Source organism: Halichoerus grypus, chromosome 9 (genome assembly GCF_964656455.1).
Source record: "Halichoerus grypus chromosome 9, mHalGry1.hap1.1, whole genome shotgun sequence".
NCBI classification, from domain to species: domain Eukaryota; kingdom Metazoa; phylum Chordata; class Mammalia; order Carnivora; family Phocidae; genus Halichoerus; species Halichoerus grypus.
This window is the reverse complement of record NC_135720.1, coordinates 106345566-106363797: the sequence shown is the minus strand read 5'-3', so window position 1 is coordinate 106363797 and position 18232 is coordinate 106345566. Positions and strand designations below refer to the sequence as shown.

Here is an 18232-nt window from a genome sequence, read left to right as displayed (position 1 = left end):
TACTTCAGTGTCTACCACGCGCCAGGCACCATTCTAGGATCTATGGATACAAACAGGAACAAATGGAGTTGAGGGAATAAAACTACAGTTCCCACAATGTCTTGCTCTTCCGCTTCTTCCCAAGTGAGCGCTTCTTTTCGCTAGTCTCTTCCCAGGATTCTAGTTGTACAGGAAAGCCCCGCCCGCTTATCTGCCATTTGCCCATGCTGTGGTTAGAAGATGGACTACAACTCCCATAATGCCTTCGCGGGGCCCCCTATAAGGGCTCCACCTGCTTCCCGGCCGTGTGGCGGAGGACTACAGTTCCCAGGCTATTCTGCTTCCTCTTTTGGGTGTTATTGCCCGTTTCCCGGTGCCGGACGCGGTAGAAGCTAGCGAGAGTGCCAGGTCCTGGGTTCTCTGTGTCCTTCTCCGGGGCAGGGACGAGGCAGTGACCTGACTCTTGGGCGCCGAGCCCGGGAGGGAGCGCAGGAGGCCGCCTTCCCTCCTGTCCGGCTTACCTCACACTACTCTCCTTCTTCCCCACCCGCGGCCGCCTGGACGACTCCAGACTGACTGCCTGGGACACGGGTGGCAGTCTCGGCAGTTGGGGCTGTGGCGAGGCCGCGGCCCTCGGGGCGGCGGTAGCGGCGTCAGCGCTGGGGAGAAGGAGAGAAGATGGCGTCGGAGCTGGAGCCCGAGGTGCAGGCCATCGACCGGAGTTTGCTGGAATGTTCGGCTGAGGAGACCGCGGGGGTGAGTGCGGGGACCCGGGCGGGGACGTTCGGCCCTCGCAGGCCGCTCCCCGGGGGAGGAACTGACTCCTGGAAATCTTGGAGCAGCCCGGCCCAGACTTGGGGCAGCGACCTCGCCGGGCTCTCAGGCCTCGCCTTGTATGTGGGTAACGGGCCGGGGAGGCCACCGAGCCTGCTCCTCTCCTTCCTGTCTTCTAATAGCCGGCCGAGCCGTTCTGTGCGCCAGCCACCTTTGCATTCCCTTTCTGCCTAGGAGAACCGACAGCTCTTCCATTATTCCTCTTTTTCCCCCACACTCACATTACGTCCCCAGCCCTTTTTGCCAGCCCCTTGAAGAGGGGAAAGGAAGACACTTCCTGGTTTGGGGGTATAATCGCCCTACATTTTTTGCCTAATTGCTTTTCCGCAGATTAGGGGAACTTCCCTCCTCCACCGAAACATGCTACCCGAACCGGGTTCCTACTTTGTTCTGGGACTGCCCTAGGCACCAGAGGATGCAAACGACACTGTTTTCCCTTTATCCCCCGTTCAGTTCATTTTTGCACCGGTTTGGTCAGTCGACAGCGTTGATGAATGTGCGGAAAGTAGTGTCTGGGCATGTTTACTGAGTGTGAGAAAGCAGTAGTGGCGGCTGGGAGATTAAAAAAATAATTTATCTAGGAGTTGGGGATAATTGGGTGGAAAAGAATTGTTACATAACTTTGAGAGAGCAGCTTTCAACAAATAGAAACCAATAAAGTGAGGTTTGGTCACAGCATAGTGGGAGCAGTTAAACCCCAAACTTAAACCATTCAAACCCAGTATTGTAATGAAAGTATATTATGAATATGCTCGTGTAAGTAGCAGAGTTATAAAATGATTTCTTTAATAAACTTGATGGCATCTTTGCTCAAGAAGGACCGGGAACACCAATAGAGCAAATAGTCCAGAATGATTATGAATGGACCAAAACAACCGAGGCCTCACCTCTAAGGTCTCCAATTTAAAAAGCTTAGTTTATGGGGAGGGAGTGGCCTTTGAACACTCGTCAACAATCTTAATGTTATGAACAAAATTTTAGTGGGGCCCTTTGGGTTTGTTGGTCAGTGAGGAGTTCTTTGTGTGAATTGATGAGGACCCTAAAGTCAGAGTGGAAGCAATGGACAGGAGTAGAGATGAAAAGTTTCCTACGTTGTTGAATGATGACTCTTGGATTTTTTTTTTTAAACCAACTTGTTTAGTGTAGATCTGTTTTCATTTACTTTCTACTTAATATCGCAACAACCTGAGGATTTTCATCCCGCATCTGCCTTTCATTTATCAAAGAGATTTGAAAAAAGAAAAAGTGTTACAAGTAAACAGTAAAATGGTCAGAATGACAGCTATTCCCAATCTGTCACTGTGTCGGTATCCATATTGATATTTTAATCTGTTGTCTGCCTCAAAGTGTTGTTGTTTTTACTCCCACCAAATTTTGTGCATGTTGGCCCAGGCTGTGTGCTTTATTTTTCCAATTCTGAAAGTGCAAGCTATTAAGTGATTGGAGTTTCTCCAACTTGTTGAAGTTCCTGTGGAAACCAGTTATAAACGGTGTTAGAGACCAGTGCAATACTTGTGCAGTGAAATTCTCAGGCAGATGCAGTGGGAGAAGTTAAGGGAAAAGCAATAAAAATTTATTAATTTGGACTTAATTTGAGTTTGTGAAGATCACAACCTGAGCTACATTTTACTTTTGTTCTGTTTACTTTTAAATGGCTTTCTGAACAATAAGATGAAAAAATATTTAGTCTGAAGACCAACAAAAGTCCTTAAAGAAGATGCAGACTAATATTAAAATACAAGGTTCTGGGACGCCTGGGTAGCTCGGTCGTTAAGCGTCAGCCTTTGGCTCAGGTCATGATCCCAGGGTCCTGGGATCAAGCCCTACATTGGGCTCCCTGCTCCGCGGGAAGCGTGCTTCTCCCTCTCCCACTCCCCCTGCTTGTGTTCCCTCTCTCGCCGTGTCTCTCTCTGTCAAATAAATAAATAAAATCTTTAAAAAAATAAATAAAATACAAGGTTCTTCCAGCTATATAACCTGGCCTTACTTTGTGAGGGGTTTATTGTTTGTATTTAGTTAAAACCACATAACACTTAAAACTGTTCTTTCAGCTTAGGCTACCGCACATCTCTTTATCACGAATTAAAATGAATTAATAAAGTTTTGTCAGGTTAAAAGTAAATTTTAGAGTAAACAAAGCAGTTATTGCAGCCTTTAGATGTTTGTTACTGGTAATTTGTGGGATCACAGCCATTTAAAATTACTTAATAAGGTTAATGTCACTTTTCCCACACTTTGTTTACACACTGCTTTTTCAATTTCTATTATGAAGAGGAAGGACTTTTTGTGATCTTATGTATCCTAACAAGCATGCCTCACAAATAAAGCATTTGAGCACTCTCTTTGATAATTGTAAGCTTATCAGTTATCTTAAAGAGGCCCTCTCTTCTCAGTTTTCTCCTTTTCTTGGTGGAATTGATTGCACAGCAGTATGACTTTCCCAGCACTTTTCTAGTCTATCTACATTTTTTGCTCCCCAGATTTTATTATAATGTGTTCCAGTGAATGATTGTGATTTAAGAAGTACATATATTGTTTTTATTTATCACAAATTAAAATATTTGTGAGGACATGGATTTTAATTTCTCTTGGGCATTCATTATAGAAGTTTTATGTCTGTATTGGATATTTTTTGCTTTTAAGTTTTGACAGTTTTATACATAATTCACATATATAAATTCAATTCAGTGGGTTTTTAGTATATTCACAGTTGTGCAACTGTCAACACAATTTTAGAACATTTTCATCACCCCAAAAAAGAAATCCTATACCTATCAGTAGTCACTCCCTGTTTTCCTCTAAACTCCCAAACTGAACTACTTACCTATTTTCTGCCTCCATCGATTTGCTTATTCTGGAAATTTCATATAGCTGGAATCATAACAATATGTTGTCTTTTTTACGTTTCTTTCACTTAGCAAATGTTTTCAAGGTTCAACCTTGTAGTATATATCAATACCTCATTCCTTTTTATTGCCAAATGATATTTCATTATATGAATATAATGTATTTTATTTGTCCATTCATCAGTTGATGGACATTTGGGTTTCCACTTTTTGGATATTATGAATCATGCTGCTGTGAACATTTGTGTCCATTTTTGTGAGGACATGCATTTTAATTTCTCTTGGGCATATACCCAGGCATGGAATTGCTGGGTTCTATGGTAATTTTATGCTTAATGTCTTGGGGAACCACTAAACTGCTTTTCAGAGTGACTGCATCGTTTTACACTTTCACCAGCAGTATGTGAGGGTTCCAGAAAATTTCTGCACATCCTTGCCAATACTATTATTGTCTTTTTGATTATAGTCATTCTATTGAGTGTGAAGTGGTATCGCATTGTAGTTTTGATTTGTATTTCCCTTATGACTGTTGATGTTGAACATCTTTTCATGAGCTTATTGACTGTACATCTTTAGAAGTGTCAATTCAGGTCTTTTGCTTATTTTTAAATTAGATTTTTTTCTTTTATTATTGAGTTTATATATTATTTTGATTTGTGAATGCTTTTACTTCATTTCTGGAACTCTTAATATGATTTGTTTAAAATATTTCTTAGTATAGGCTTAAAAACTTCATTTCAGCACTAGTGATTATTGTTTATAATTAACTTACATGTTGGTGATTCTTGTTTGAAAACAAAATCAAATGTGGTTAAAGGATACAATTTTAATGGGGTAAAAAATAATAATTAGATACTGTAATAAAAGGCTAACCTCTAGGGATTCTTTCATTTTTATGTTTATCATACCTGCTCTCTATCCCAAGGCTTAAATTTAGCATTCAAAAAAGGAAAGCTCCTGGAAACATTGTCATAACATGTTTACTTTAGTGGAATGAGTTGACAGTTTTCTTTACTTCCCTTATGGAGGACTTCTGATAAGATAGTGCTTATTACTTTGTTGTGCACATTGGTGTGACAGCCACAAGTGTCTGAAATAAAGACAAATTAACATGCAACCAAATTAGAAATCTCAGTAGTTTTTCCTGTTGACAAAACAGTTACAGTTAGCTTATGTTAGTGAGAATAGGAAAAGTTATTGATTTTATTCTTTTGAGAAATATGTGAGTCATTATTGTGAAAGGTGGCCAAAAAAATTTTTCCTCCTGCTCAATTTCTCTTCACAATTTTTTCTAATCTGTACTGTTGCCAGTCACTAATTCAATATTTCTGGTATAGAATTCTCATGTAAAGGTACTTCACTTTATATATTGTTTAAATTTAATGAAGTTTAAAATGCCCATTGTAGATCCCAAATCTGTTAGGTGATTTTAAATTTGAAGCATATGCTTGCTTTTCTTAAACCAGATATTTATATCTTCTTAATAACTTATAATAATATATTACAAACAGTATTTAGGATGAAATGCTTTACTAATAATATGTAATATATTACCAGCAAATATTATATACAGTAATATGCTATATTATATATAACATAATATATAATAAATGTTACAGTAATATAGTATAAATATATAACATAGTAAATATTATAATATATAAAATATTTCATATAAGGTTGCTGATTTTTTTTTTCTTAACCGGAAGCTGATACTAGTTTCTGAATTTTTTGTTTAAGGAATCTATGAACAGGGGGTGCCTTACTGGCTCCTTTGGTAGAGCATGCGACTCTTTAATCTCCAGGTCATGAGTTCAAGCACCATGTTGGGCATGAAATCTACTTAAAAAAAAAAAAATCTATGAACAAATTTGACCTATCAGTGCTTTTGGAGCCACAAAACACATAATTTCTTTTAGAAAGCATCACCTTTTATTCTCCCTGGATTAAAATGCTGCAAAAGTGGTGGAGTGGGAGAGGGAGAAGCAGGCTTCCCGCTGAGCAGGGAGCCCGATGTGGGGCTTGATCCCAGGACCCTGGGATCATGACCTGAGCCGAAGGCAGACGCTTAACGACTGAGCCACCCAGGCGCCCCAACCCATCCTTCCATAATTGCTGAACTTAGTGTGTGTGTGTGTGTGTGTGTGTGTAATTTTGATTGCAAATCACTTCTTTAAAGAGAGATCCTTAATCCTGTGGGATTATCTCCCAAGAAGTGCTGTTGTTTTAAGAGTAATTTAGTCTCTTTCTCCTTGCATAAAGCAAACAAATAAATGGGTAACATTTGAAGAAGATAGTTTCTCTTCAGGGGTGAAAAGTTTTTCAGTGTGTTCCCTGCAAAGCTTCAATTCACACCCTTAATTTACAAACAAAATTTTTACATTTTTAGTACACATGAAAATATGAGGTTGACTAGAAAGTTAATATATATCACCTCAGGAATATTTAAAATCTCTCTCTATATATAGTTATTTTTAGAAGGAAGGAAGTGGGTGAAGACTGTACAAGAGTTAAAATAAAGACCTTATACTGTTTTACGGTGTTAGACATTACTAGAACATAAACTCTTCTAACAAGGATGTAATGTGAACTTTGGTTGTAATCCATAGGTAAACATTGGGCCTATGAGTTAGCAGTTCTGTTACCTGCATCTTTGTAGAAGTGATCCTTTCATGTATTCTGATTTTAAATTTTCCCTGGTTTAGAGCCAAAATAATACAAAGCAGTATGGGGACAAATAAACATACCGAATTGACAGGGATAAATGACAATACAGGGAAAAGACTTAAGACATAGGAAAGAAAAAGGGAAAAGAAAGGAGGTGGTTTGAAGGATGCCTTATCTAGGGCTTAATTTAGTTTGGTTTTTAGAGACTGCAGGCCTGGATCTATTATCTCTGCTTTCATTAAAGCCACAAGGAGCATCTTTCAATGTTATATGACAGTAACTAGTATAAACATATTTATAGTCATTCAGTTAACAGATTTTACTAAATGCCCACTGGGGCTGGGTTCTGTTTTAGACGTAGGGGAAGTGGGAACAGGTGATGGGAGTGAGGAATGGGCTGAGCAGGCATCTTAGAGAAAGTGAAACACGGAGTTCTGAAGAATGAGTAGAAAATAGCCTGTAAAGCAGAGAGAGGAGCACTACAGGTCAGGAGGAGGAAAAAAGTATGACAGAGGCAAAGGACCTTATAGACCATGTTGGGGACTTGACTTGATCCTAAATACAAGGGGAAGCTGAATGACGTGATCAGATTGGCGTTTTGCAAGAATCACTCTGGTAGTGAGGTTGGAAAATGGACTGTACAAGGGCAAGACCAGCGGGGATGACATTTTTGCACTAATCTTGGTGAAAGATGGGAGTGGGGGTTTGGGACCAGAGTAGTGGGGATGGCGCCTGTGGAGATGGAGACAAAAAAATAGTGTCAACAGATTATTTAGGAAGCCTAATAGACAAGACATGATCAATTGGATGTTGGGTTGAAGAAGAAGGAAGATTTTCAGGTTTTTCTGGTGTAGATACTTAGGTAGATGCTTGTATCTAAAATAGGGAAAGGAAGTGGAGAAAATAGGTTTTTGAGGTGGGGTAGTGGAGATCATAAGTTCAGTTTTAGACCTATTGAGTTGGTGTTTGAATCAGGAGAAACTTTCTTGTTTCTCTCTACACTTACCAATACTTGTGGCCACCGAATGTGTGAGTTTTTTCCCCATACCAAGCAATTCTCTAATTCCCTACAGACACCAAGTGGGTGTCCTACAATTCAGTTCAATTCTGACACCATACACCTGGAGTTAGCATCAGATCCCACAGATTAAGGGCTCAGTCCCACGACACTGACCCCCTCACTACTTAAGATGCCAATCACAAGCAGTGGGTCCTCAGGTTACCTAGCACTTCTGTCTGACTTGGCTACAAATCAAGGGTTCCCATGACCCCCTCTTTGGGTTCAGTAATTTGCTAGAATGGCTCACAGAACTCAGGGAAATGGTTTATTTACTAGATTACTGGTTTATGGTAAAATGATACAACTTAGGAACAGCAGGTGGAAGAGATGCATAGAGCAAGGTATGTGGGAAGGGTTTCAGAGCTTCCATGCTGTATCTTGGTGCACCAGGACTTCTCTGTTCACCATTCCAGAAGCTCTTTGAACCCCAACATAGAAATTTTTATGGAAGCTTCATTATGTAAGCATAATTGAATAAATCATTGGCTGTTAATGATTAGCTTAACTGCCACCCCCTCTCCCCTCCCTGAGGTTGGGAGTGGAGGTTGTTATTTCCAACCTTCTTATCACATGGTTTGTTCCCTTGGCAACCAGGTCTCCATCCCTTGGGGCTTTCCAAAAGTCATCTCATTAACCTCAGCTCTAATTCAGTTGAAAGGAGATTAATTATCACAGGTAGTTGGACATAAAAGTTTGGGACAGAAAAGTGGCTTTTGTTTTTGAGCAGGGAGAGCAAAGGGGAAAGGATTTACAGAGAGGTTGATCAGGGAAAGAAGGCATAATTGATAATAACAAAGTCTCTTGTAGACTTCTATTCATAAGAGACTGGTATATCATTTATTAATCAGTGAGAAGTGTAAGTAGGTATAGTGTAAGGCTGTTCATGTTCACTGCATGCTCTTCCTATCAGCAAACTGACATGAGAATCCAAATCACAATCAGTATATCATTTGAGCAAAGCGTTAGAAAGGAAGTCAGATGGGCATAATGGCTCGTGTCTTATATGATGATTTGTTGTGGTCATTTTCTTATAACTGCCTACAGAAGGTTGCTTCAAGAGTAATTTTGAGGAGAGGGATCATTTCACTTTAAGTAAAGTAGAATTCTGAAATACTTGGCATTTTATTTTATTTTATTTAAGATTTTATTTATTTATTTGACAGAGAGAGAGATAGCGAGAGCAGGAACACAAGCAGGGGGAGTGGGAGAGGGAGAAGCAGGCTTCCCACGGAGCAGGGAGCCCGATGCGGGGCTCAATCCCAGGACCCTGGGATCATGACCTGAGCCAAAGGCAGATGCTTAACAACTGAGCCGCCCAGGCGCCCTAATACTTGGCATTTTAATAAAGTTCTAAATGAATTTTACCCTTTTTGGAAAGAAAACATACAGTTATGAGTGATGTCAACAAAATAATTTATATGACTCTCTTATCATTGAATATATAGTAGGTTTATCCAAATTAGCAGTTTGGCATTATTTAAAACTAATTTTTCTTTTTCTTTTTTTTTTTTTAAAGAAATGGCTGCAAGCAACTGACCTCACTAGAGAAGTGTACCAGCATTTAGCCCACTATGTACCCCAAATCTACTGCAGGGGTCCCAACCCTTTTCCACAGAAGGAGGACATGCTGGCACAGCACGTTTTGTTGGGACCAATGGAATGGTACCTTTGTGGTGAAGATCCTGCATTTGGATTTCCAAAACTTGAACAAGCAAACAAACCGTCTCATCTTTGTGGTCGTGTTTTTAAAGTAGGAGAGCCTACATACTCTTGCAGGTAAAATATTGTAATTTTCTTTCTAAAAGGCTCATTTTTACTTTTTTTCCTGAAACCTTATGTTTTTGTTTTAAAATTATGAAATACATATATATTAAGAAAGTCTACACAACAAATATATATGGTTTATTAAATAATCATGAAACAAATATTCATGTAACTATTTTCCAGGTCAAGAACTAGAACATCGTCAGCATTCCAGAAAACCACAGAATGCTTTCTTCCTTCCCTGTATTTAACTGCTGCCCTGACTCTTGTAATAATTACTTCTTTGCTTTTCTTGATAGTTTTCTAGTTAGTGATTTTTTTTTTTAATGTTGAGAATTGATTATACAAGGACAGAAGATGGAGAGGAAGGTGCCCTGTCTCCTTTAAAACCATCTATTCCTATTTCACAGAACTAGTCATTGTCAACAGTTTCTTATGTATCCTTCCAGAAATTTTTTATGCATATTCAAGCCCATATATATGGCTATCTTATACGTACATGCAAACATACATACAAAAGGGAGTATGTGTTACATATTCTGGGCTAAATTTTCCTTTCTCTGTTTAACAAAATCTTGACTTCTGTCCATATCAGCTGATATAGCTAGATAATATTCCATTGCGTGGATGTACTATTTATAGAGGCATTATGTAACATTTCCTTAACACTTTTTCCTATAAGACTTAAATTTAGTAAGTTCAGTTTTGGTTAAGGCCTATAGGTGTCTATGGTAGTCTTTCTTTATAAGCATGGTTAGAATACCAGTGGAGATCTTCTTATATTTTGAAATACTGTTAGATTTAGTTTTTTGTTTGTCTTTATAAAAACTTTTTTGAGTTCTCTATTGATGTTTGAAGGAATAGATTTAATTTAACGTCACAGTGTACAGACAAGGAAACGGAGATCCACTTGTTTCAGTAATGTCTTTTGTAGCAAAAAGGTCGATTTCCAACACATGTATTTGAATGTCATCTTTTTTTTTTAATAAAGATTTTATTTATTTATTTGACAGAGAGAGACACAGCGAGAGAGGGAACACAAGCAGGGGGAGTGGGAGAGGGAGAAGCAGGCTTCCCACGGAGCAGGGAGCCCGATGCAGGGCTTGATCCCAGGACCCTGTGATCATGACCCAAGCCAAAGGCAGATGCCCAACGACCAAGCCACCCAGGCGCCCCTGAGTGTCATATCTTTTAATCTTCAGTCTGGAATGTTTCTCAGGGTTTTTTGTTATTGTTTTGGTTTGGTTTGGTTTTTTTTTTTTTTTTTACTTTCATGATCTTGATACTTTTGAAGATTATAATAAGCCAGTTATTATTATTATTATTTTTAAAAGATTTTATTTATTTATTTGACAGAGACACAGTGAGAGACAGAACACAAGCAGGGGGAGTGGGAGAGGGAGAAGCAGGCTTCCCGCCGAGCAGGGAGCCCGATGCGGGGCTCGATCCCAGGACCCTGGGATCTTGACCTGAGCCAAAGGCAGGTGCTTAAGGACTGAGCCACCCAGGCACCCCTAAGCCAGTTATTTTTTTAAATGTCCATTTGGGTTTGTCTGACCCACTTTATGATTGGAGTCAGGTTGCATCTTTCACAGGAATATCACATAAATCACATGTTCTTATTCTCATTTTACACTATCAAGTAGCATGTGATTTTGATTTGTTTGATAACTGGTGATATTAATTTTGATCACTTGATTAAGGGGATGTCTACAAGACTTCTCTACTGTGAAGTTACTCTTTTACCCTTTGTAAACAGTAAGTATTTTGTGGGGGGGTACACTAAGCTATTAAACATCCTGTTTCTTACCAACATTTATTTTATTCATTTTTTTATTTCAGTATGTATTCATGGAAGGCCATTATTCTTGTGTTCAAATAGTTCTAGATTTGGCCAATTGAGGCCCTTCAAGCTGTCTTCTTTGTTCTTTTCATGTCCCCATCATTCTTTGAACACTTTCTTGTTCTAACACAAGATGTTTAGGGCACATCTTGGACTTCCTCCTGCCCCAGACCTGAAATCAGTCATTTCTTTAAGGAGCCTGGTTCCTTTTCAGTAGACATTAGTGTTAAGGAATAAGATACTAGGTGTGCTTGTTGCTATTGGTATGTCACTAATCCCAGGCCCTCTTAGTAGTTCTGTAATTTATATATTTCTACAGATACATATTGAAAGAAGTATTGAAAATCACGCATTTACAGTAATCTCTCCGGTTTCAGTCCAATGCCATAGGCTTCTCTCTTGTTTTCTCCCTTTGCATATTTGTAACTTCCTTCTCTGATGAATTTGATTCTCATTATCCTGGAAAAATTTATTTGATGATTTACTTATATACAACCATTCTTCGCTGCAGCTGCCACTGCCTTATCCCATTTGGGCTGCACACCCTATGCTGGGTCATGGTAGCTTTCTCCCATCTCTCGTTAGGGCAGATCTAAAAGAAGTCTTTAAGACACGTGGTCACGGCCTTTGTGTTGAATCAGCTGGTTGTCTGCCTTGACAAGAAGTCCAGAGTCCTCTAGCGCTGTTTGCTGGACTTGAGGTATCTTTGTGGCACTCTTGATTCCATAGCAGCCATTCTCTGAAGAGTGTCACCCTCTGTGTGTGCAGCCCAACCCTCAACCAAGAACTCATCCGTAGGTGACCTCCACATAGACTTCTGTCCTTTCCTGGCCCCTCCCGTCCTCATACATTCCCGCTCTGGTGCCCTGACCCAAGGCTTCTAGCTCTTTTACCTGCCCCCAAATTTGATCTAGTCTCAGCTCAGTGGGACCTTCCTGCACTGCTTAGATTCTAGCTCACTGTGCCACAGGTGGGAATTTACCCCCTTGGTGAGAGAGTCTTACGTATTCATCTAGTTTTATGGCTGTGTAGAGTGGGAGGCTGGTTGAGTACTAGTTACTCTGCTGTAACCAGAAGTGGAAGTCCCAATATTTATTTTAACAAAGAAAGTTGCTTATGTTTGTTGAGCACCTTCTAGCCGCCACATTTAATGCCAAGTGCTTAATATGAAATCATGCTTAATCTATCTACAAAATTCTGAGATAATACCCCGGAGGAGACTGAGGCTCAGAGTGGTTAAGTGACTTACCTGCATTCATAAAAATTGAAACCGGGGCTCTCAGACTCTGAAGTCCATTATCTTTTCATTTTACCTTTCTTTGATTCTCATATATTGATTGGTCTCTTATGAATTTTTCATTCATATTCAGTAAAAGGAGAGGAAAAAATAGGAAAAATGTTCTGTTTTTCTTACAACTAAATCTGTCTAATTCCTAAATTCTGAGAGATGTTCTTTGTTGTTAAAATATTTGCATATGAAGTGAAGACAATGAACTAGGTAGTTTTGTTTTTTAATGTTTTTAGAAAAAAATCAGCAGTCCTTTTTGTGGTCATTCTACTGGTCCCTGAAACTCAGAAATCTGGGAACTACACACTAACACTTGGTTCCTAAGCAGAAAATCAAGTTGCATTGTAGTACTTCTGTACTACAAAGTACCTGCAAAGAATATTAAATAAAAATATTTGGGCTGGCGAAAAAGCTTTTGGTGACAGTATTGTGAACTTGGCCTGAATCCTTATCTCCCTCATTATCCCCAGTTAGACTGTCTATAAGCTACTCTTTCCCCATTGCAGATGTTTGGCACTTAAAATAGCCTCATACATAATAGGTGCTCAGCAAATATTTGTTGAGGAAATGTCTGTTACATTGTTCAAAGTACAGAAGACAGTTTTAAAGATATTTTGCTATTCCTACTTTAGTTAAATTGCTTGAGTATTCCTATTTTTTGCCCATTTCCATACCTGTCTGCTGGCAATATCATATTTATTGTAAGCCAGCTACTTTGGAAGATGTTCCACAGTCTTCAAAAGTGACTGTGGAATAGGCTTTTGGGAGTTTGGAGAAGTGGAGTGGGATGACAGGAGGAGGAATATATTCCCTTAATGAAAATGGTGCACTGAGGGCGCCTGGGTGGTTCAGTTGGTTAAGTGTTTGCCTTCGGCTCGGGTCATGATCCCAAGGTCCTGGGATCGAGTCCCATGTCGGGCCCCCCCTGCTCTGCGGGGAGCCTGCTTCTCCCTCTGCCTGCCACTCCCCCTGCTTGTGCTCGCTCGCTCGCTCTCTATCAAATAAATAAATAAAATCTTAAAAAAAAAAAAAGAAAATGGTGCACTGAAAAGCTGTATTGGAAGGTTAGTTGTGCATAAAGGATTTGTGGGTGAAACGAGTCAGAGATGATCTTGGTAGATTTTTTTCTGTATTACATGTGGTCAAGTTTGAACTTGGGTATGTCAGCCTGGAGTTTCTCTGAGATATAAATTCATTTCACTATAGTCCGGGGGTTTAGGTTAATCTAGGATATTCTGCTCTGGATATTCTAACTGTGTATTAAGCGGTTGTGTGTAATCAATGGAAAGGAAGGCACAGTGGGTAAAGGGAATGCCTCATGTTATGAGGAGAAAATTACCTTGTTGACATCATCTAAAGAGAGTCATGAGGGTATATTAAGGACAGAGAACACAAAGAACAGCCTCAGCTACTGCTTTTTAGAAATTAAAAACTTAACAGGCAAAACATGTATTTGGTTATATCTTTCAAAAGGTACAAAAGTGTATGCCATGAAAAATAACCTTCCTTCTCCACCCCTTAATTTCCCTGTTTCTTTATCCAGAAGTGACCACCATTAGTAGTTTCTTGTGTATTCTTCCAGATATCCTATGCATTTGCAAGCATTTGTATTTTATTCAGTACATCCTAGCATATCATTTAAGCTGTTTTCACCTTGCTTATATGAAAATTTATCCTTAAAATTGTCACATAACATTAGAGAGAGAGTACGTGCGCTGACTTTGTCTTATGTTTTTAATGGCTGATTATTCTATTGTAGGATATTCTGTCCTTTACTTACTAGCTTTCTATTAATAGACATTTAGGTGGTTTCTAGTATTATAAACAATACTGCACTGAATATCTTTGTATGTCTTTGTGCACATGTAGAAGTAGATCCACAGGATACATGTCTGTAAGTAAAATTTCTGGGTCAAAGGATGCATACATTTATTTCTCTTTTAGTGACCAGTAGTAAAAACCTATAAAATGAAAAAGAGATGGGGGCACCTGGATGGCTCAGTCAGTTAAGCGTCTGCCTTCAGCTTGGGTCATGATCCCAGAGTCCTGGGATCGAGTCCCGCTTTGGCCTCCCTGCTTGGCAGGGAACCTGCTTCTCCCTCTGCCTGCGTCTCCCCCTGCTTGAGCTCTCTCTCTCTCTGACAAATAAAATCTTTAAAAAAAGAGAGAGAAAGAGATGATGTGCTAGTTTGAGGAAGAGAGGCAGGGTGGGAGGCAAACAACAGAAACTGCAACAGAGATGTTGGGAAAGTTTGGAAAATCTGTCTTCTAGCCAGCCTTGCAGGGAGAAGAAACCAGGAAGAACAGGACAGTGTGTGGCAGCCAGAAAGAGGAGGCAGATTGGCCAATTACCTGAGCTATAGAGGAAAGAAAGCGGTGTCTGGTGAGAATCTCACATGAAAGAACAGACTTTCTCTCTCCCTGGGGTGGGAGAGAAAGATTTAATCTGTAAAAGGTCTGGTAGGTCCTAGGTTTGGACTACACTCTTAACAGATATTTCTAAACTTTGCTGTTATCTGAAGTTGGCCACAGTCCAGGTTAAAGATACTGTCCTTCAAGACTGTCCAAGATACAGCTTCAGGTTTAGCGATTCTCAGAGGCACCTTCAATTCTAATCAGCTGGCTGCAAATTTCAACTATCTCCGTAGACTTTACGTAATTCATTAGAACAACTCCCAGAACTGAGGAAAATGTTGTACTTATGATTAAAGTTTTATCACAGCAAAAGGATATAAATCAGAATCAGCCAGAGAGATACATAGGAAGATTTCCAAATGCAAAGCTCCTGTTGTCCTCAGGGACACATTATCTTCCTGGCACATTAATGCGTGACAATACACACACAGAGTTGGCAACTAGGGACTCTCATCCAGGCTTTGGTGTCCAGAGTTTTTATTGGGGTTTCATTATGTAGGCATGACTAATGGAATCATTGCCCACGGACTTAATATCTAGCTCCACTTCCCTTCCCAGAGGTAAGGCTAATATGTGGCTGAAAGCCCCAACCTTCCAGTTACATGGTTTGTCTTTCTAGTATGGCCAATCCCCACTCTGCCTCATTCATTAGCATAAACTATCACATGGAGGGGGCAGCATAAATAACAAAGATACTCCTATCACACAGGAAATTATAAGGATTTAGAGTTCTCTCGCAGGAACCCTGGGACAAAAGCCAGCCAGATTCTTCAGTTACACAGTTCTTGAGAAAGTAAATGAGATCGATTGTGTATTGCTTTCCACGATTTTTAGCACATGGTAAACTCTTAGTAAATGTCCATGCTGGGGTCTTGGGGATGAATGTCTCCTGTTATTCCCAGGTCTCATGTATTCCTGGTAAAATGACATGGAGCCTGTCATTTGGAAAGATGAAATATGGTTATTGAAATTCTAGGGGAGTTTCTAAACTAGATCCTTCAAGGATAAAAGTGATTCATGTCTGTAGGATAGAGGTTTTCTTGAACTAGAAAAAATGATATTCAGGAGTCTTTTAGGAAATCCCTTAGGAAAGGGATTTGTGAAGGGAATTAGGTTAGTTTTTCTGTAGAGTTGTTTGTTCATAGTTTCTAAACTTTATAGGTCACAAATTATCTTGCTAAAGCCTCGGTGATCAGAAAAAGCTATCTGTTTTCAGGCAGTAGGCTAATATTTATGATATTTGTGTATACTTAGTTATCTATTAGGAAAAGTGTAGTCAAATTTAATACCTGTTACTCCTTTCTAAATAGAGATGGTTGTTATTAGGGACAATAATCTTAGTATTGATTTTGATCATAACTATTTACTATTTCATAACCATTAAGAAAAATAAAATATTAGTAGAATATGAAATCATACTTTAGTGTGGTATAAATTTTAATTTGAGTTTAACACTTCTGTTAGATGTAAAGAAGTTAGGTTTAATTCCATTGATTTCCTTGTATAGTTAAATTGAGAACTTTTTTTTATTAAAGTTTTATTTAAGTAATCTCTATATCCAATGTAGGTGTAGCTCAAACTCATGAACCCAAGATCAAGTCACATGCTCTTCCAGCTGAGCCAGCCAGGCACCCTGACAACATTTTTTTTAAACTAATAATTTAAAAACTTATTGCATGAATGTTACAGATAACCAGAAGTTATGGTTGGGGAGTTATGCTGCTATAAGGAATATTCTTAGCATATGTTTCCAGATAATGCTTTATGATGCTTTATTATAAACTATTAAATGGTTTTGCTCAGGTTTAACTTTTTTTCTTAACTTTGATTCTGTTAGTCATGATAGATGAGGTTATGCTAAAAATAACAAACAACCCTACAGTCTTGAAGACTTGGAACTACCTAAAATATATTTATTACTCAACTGTGTGACCCGTTCGGATGGGTGAGGGCAACGAGTGGAGGGTTCTGCCTGGTTAGTTACTTAACACCATATTACATCTTCATAAACTTAACATAATGTTTTTTAGTGTTCAGCACAGCAAGGGAAGAGCAGAGCTGGAGAGTCTTGCCCAGCAAATATATTGCACTAGCTCAGAATTAGCAACCGTGCCCACATCCCTTTAGCCAGAACTAATCGGAAGGCCTCTGTCCAACTACAAAACAGGTTGGGGAGGTATAATTCTCCTGTGTCTAGAAGAGATGCAAACTCTGTGGATGAACATTAGAAGTCTCTTCAATGATTTTTTAGGGTTTTGGGGTTATTTTTCCTTCCTCACAGAGCAGTTAGGAAAAATGAGGTAATGTATAAATACAGCACTTGGGGAATTATATTTATATAGGTAAGAATTTTTAAACCAAACACTGAGTCTTCGGATGAGTTACTGAGCCATGAGTAATATTTCAAGCAGAGGGATAGACATAATTTTATTTCTGTTCTGTGTGGAAATATAAAGCTCTAATGTGGAAGAAAGAACCTCTTATTTCCAGTAAGAAGAGTTTGTTTAGTTTCTTGGCTTTAAAAAAAAACTTGAAAACTTGATCTCTTTTTAGCTGAGTTCTATTTCAAGACTGTTTCTTTTTGCCCTGAATAGTCCAGAGATTGAAATCAATGCTGTGTTAGTTTTAAAAATATCGGTTACCTCTAATTATGATGTGCTACATGAGTGAAATTACCCTGTGTATATTGCAGTTGTGAGTTTTTCCATTTAACAATTTGTCTTAGAGATCTTTCTCTGTCAGTATATATAAATCATCATTCTTTTAACTGCTGTGTTTCCATAGTAAGTTCAGGCCATAGTTTATTTCATCGCTCTGTTAATGAAATTAGAAATGGGGAACTTCTAGGGTTTTTTCCCCATAATAAACTATGCTGCAAAGAACACCCTGTACATATTTGTACACATCTCTTTTTACACACGTCTCAGTATTTTTCAAGGTAAATACCTTGAAGTAGAATTTCAATGCTGTGTGTTGTCACTGTGAGCTTCAATATATTGGAAATTCCCTTTTCTGCACTGCTCTCTTTGCCCTGGGAAAATGACAGGGAGTGGGCAGTTGATGTCTCCTAGATAGTTTGGGTTCCTGTAGTTGTCTAAAATGAGTCTTGTATTCTTGTTTTAAAGATCTGTGATCATGTTTAATTACTCTTTGCCAGTTTGTTGCAGGATTGAACATAGGCGTGCATGGGGTATAATATCAACTTTATATGTATGTCTTTGTCTAGATGTTAGGAAGTAGTAGAACTATAACTATATTACTATGAGCTGATTCTTACAGGTAAGGAAACTCAGATTTATATCTAAAATTTTCCTTTTGATGCCCAATTGAGGGTTGTTTTTTTTTTTAAGGGAAAATTTACATATTTCAGAAGGCACAAATCTTAATTGTACATTTTTGACAACAGTTAACCTCATGTAACTCACATCCCTTTAAGATATGAACATTTCCATCTGACTAGAAATTTCCCTCTGAGTAGCTCCAGCCCCTAGGTAACCACTGTTCTGATAATTTCACCTTAGATTATTTTTATTTTT

At 38.8% G+C, this 18232-nt stretch overlaps 1 protein-coding gene across 14 annotated transcripts in view; it reads left to right on the top strand.

The window, feature by feature from the left end:
- The first annotated feature begins 271 nt into the window (after positions 1-271).
- UBR2 (ubiquitin protein ligase E3 component n-recognin 2) overlaps positions 272-18232 on the top strand; it is a 116099-nt gene continuing 98138 nt past the window's right edge. For 4 of the 14 annotated variants that reach the window (XM_078055312.1, XM_036101638.2, XM_036101623.2 and 1 more), the window contains exons 1-2: positions 282-735; positions 8903-9162. In XM_078055312.1, coding sequence (XP_077911438.1) covers positions 658-735; positions 8903-9162 — 338 coding nt within the window. In that variant the 5' untranslated portion in view covers positions 282-657. Of the gene's footprint in view, positions 736-8902; positions 9163-18232 lie in introns of those variants that run through there. The other 10 variants (XM_036101669.2, XM_078055313.1, XM_036101680.2 and 7 more) reach the window with 5 other exon arrangements.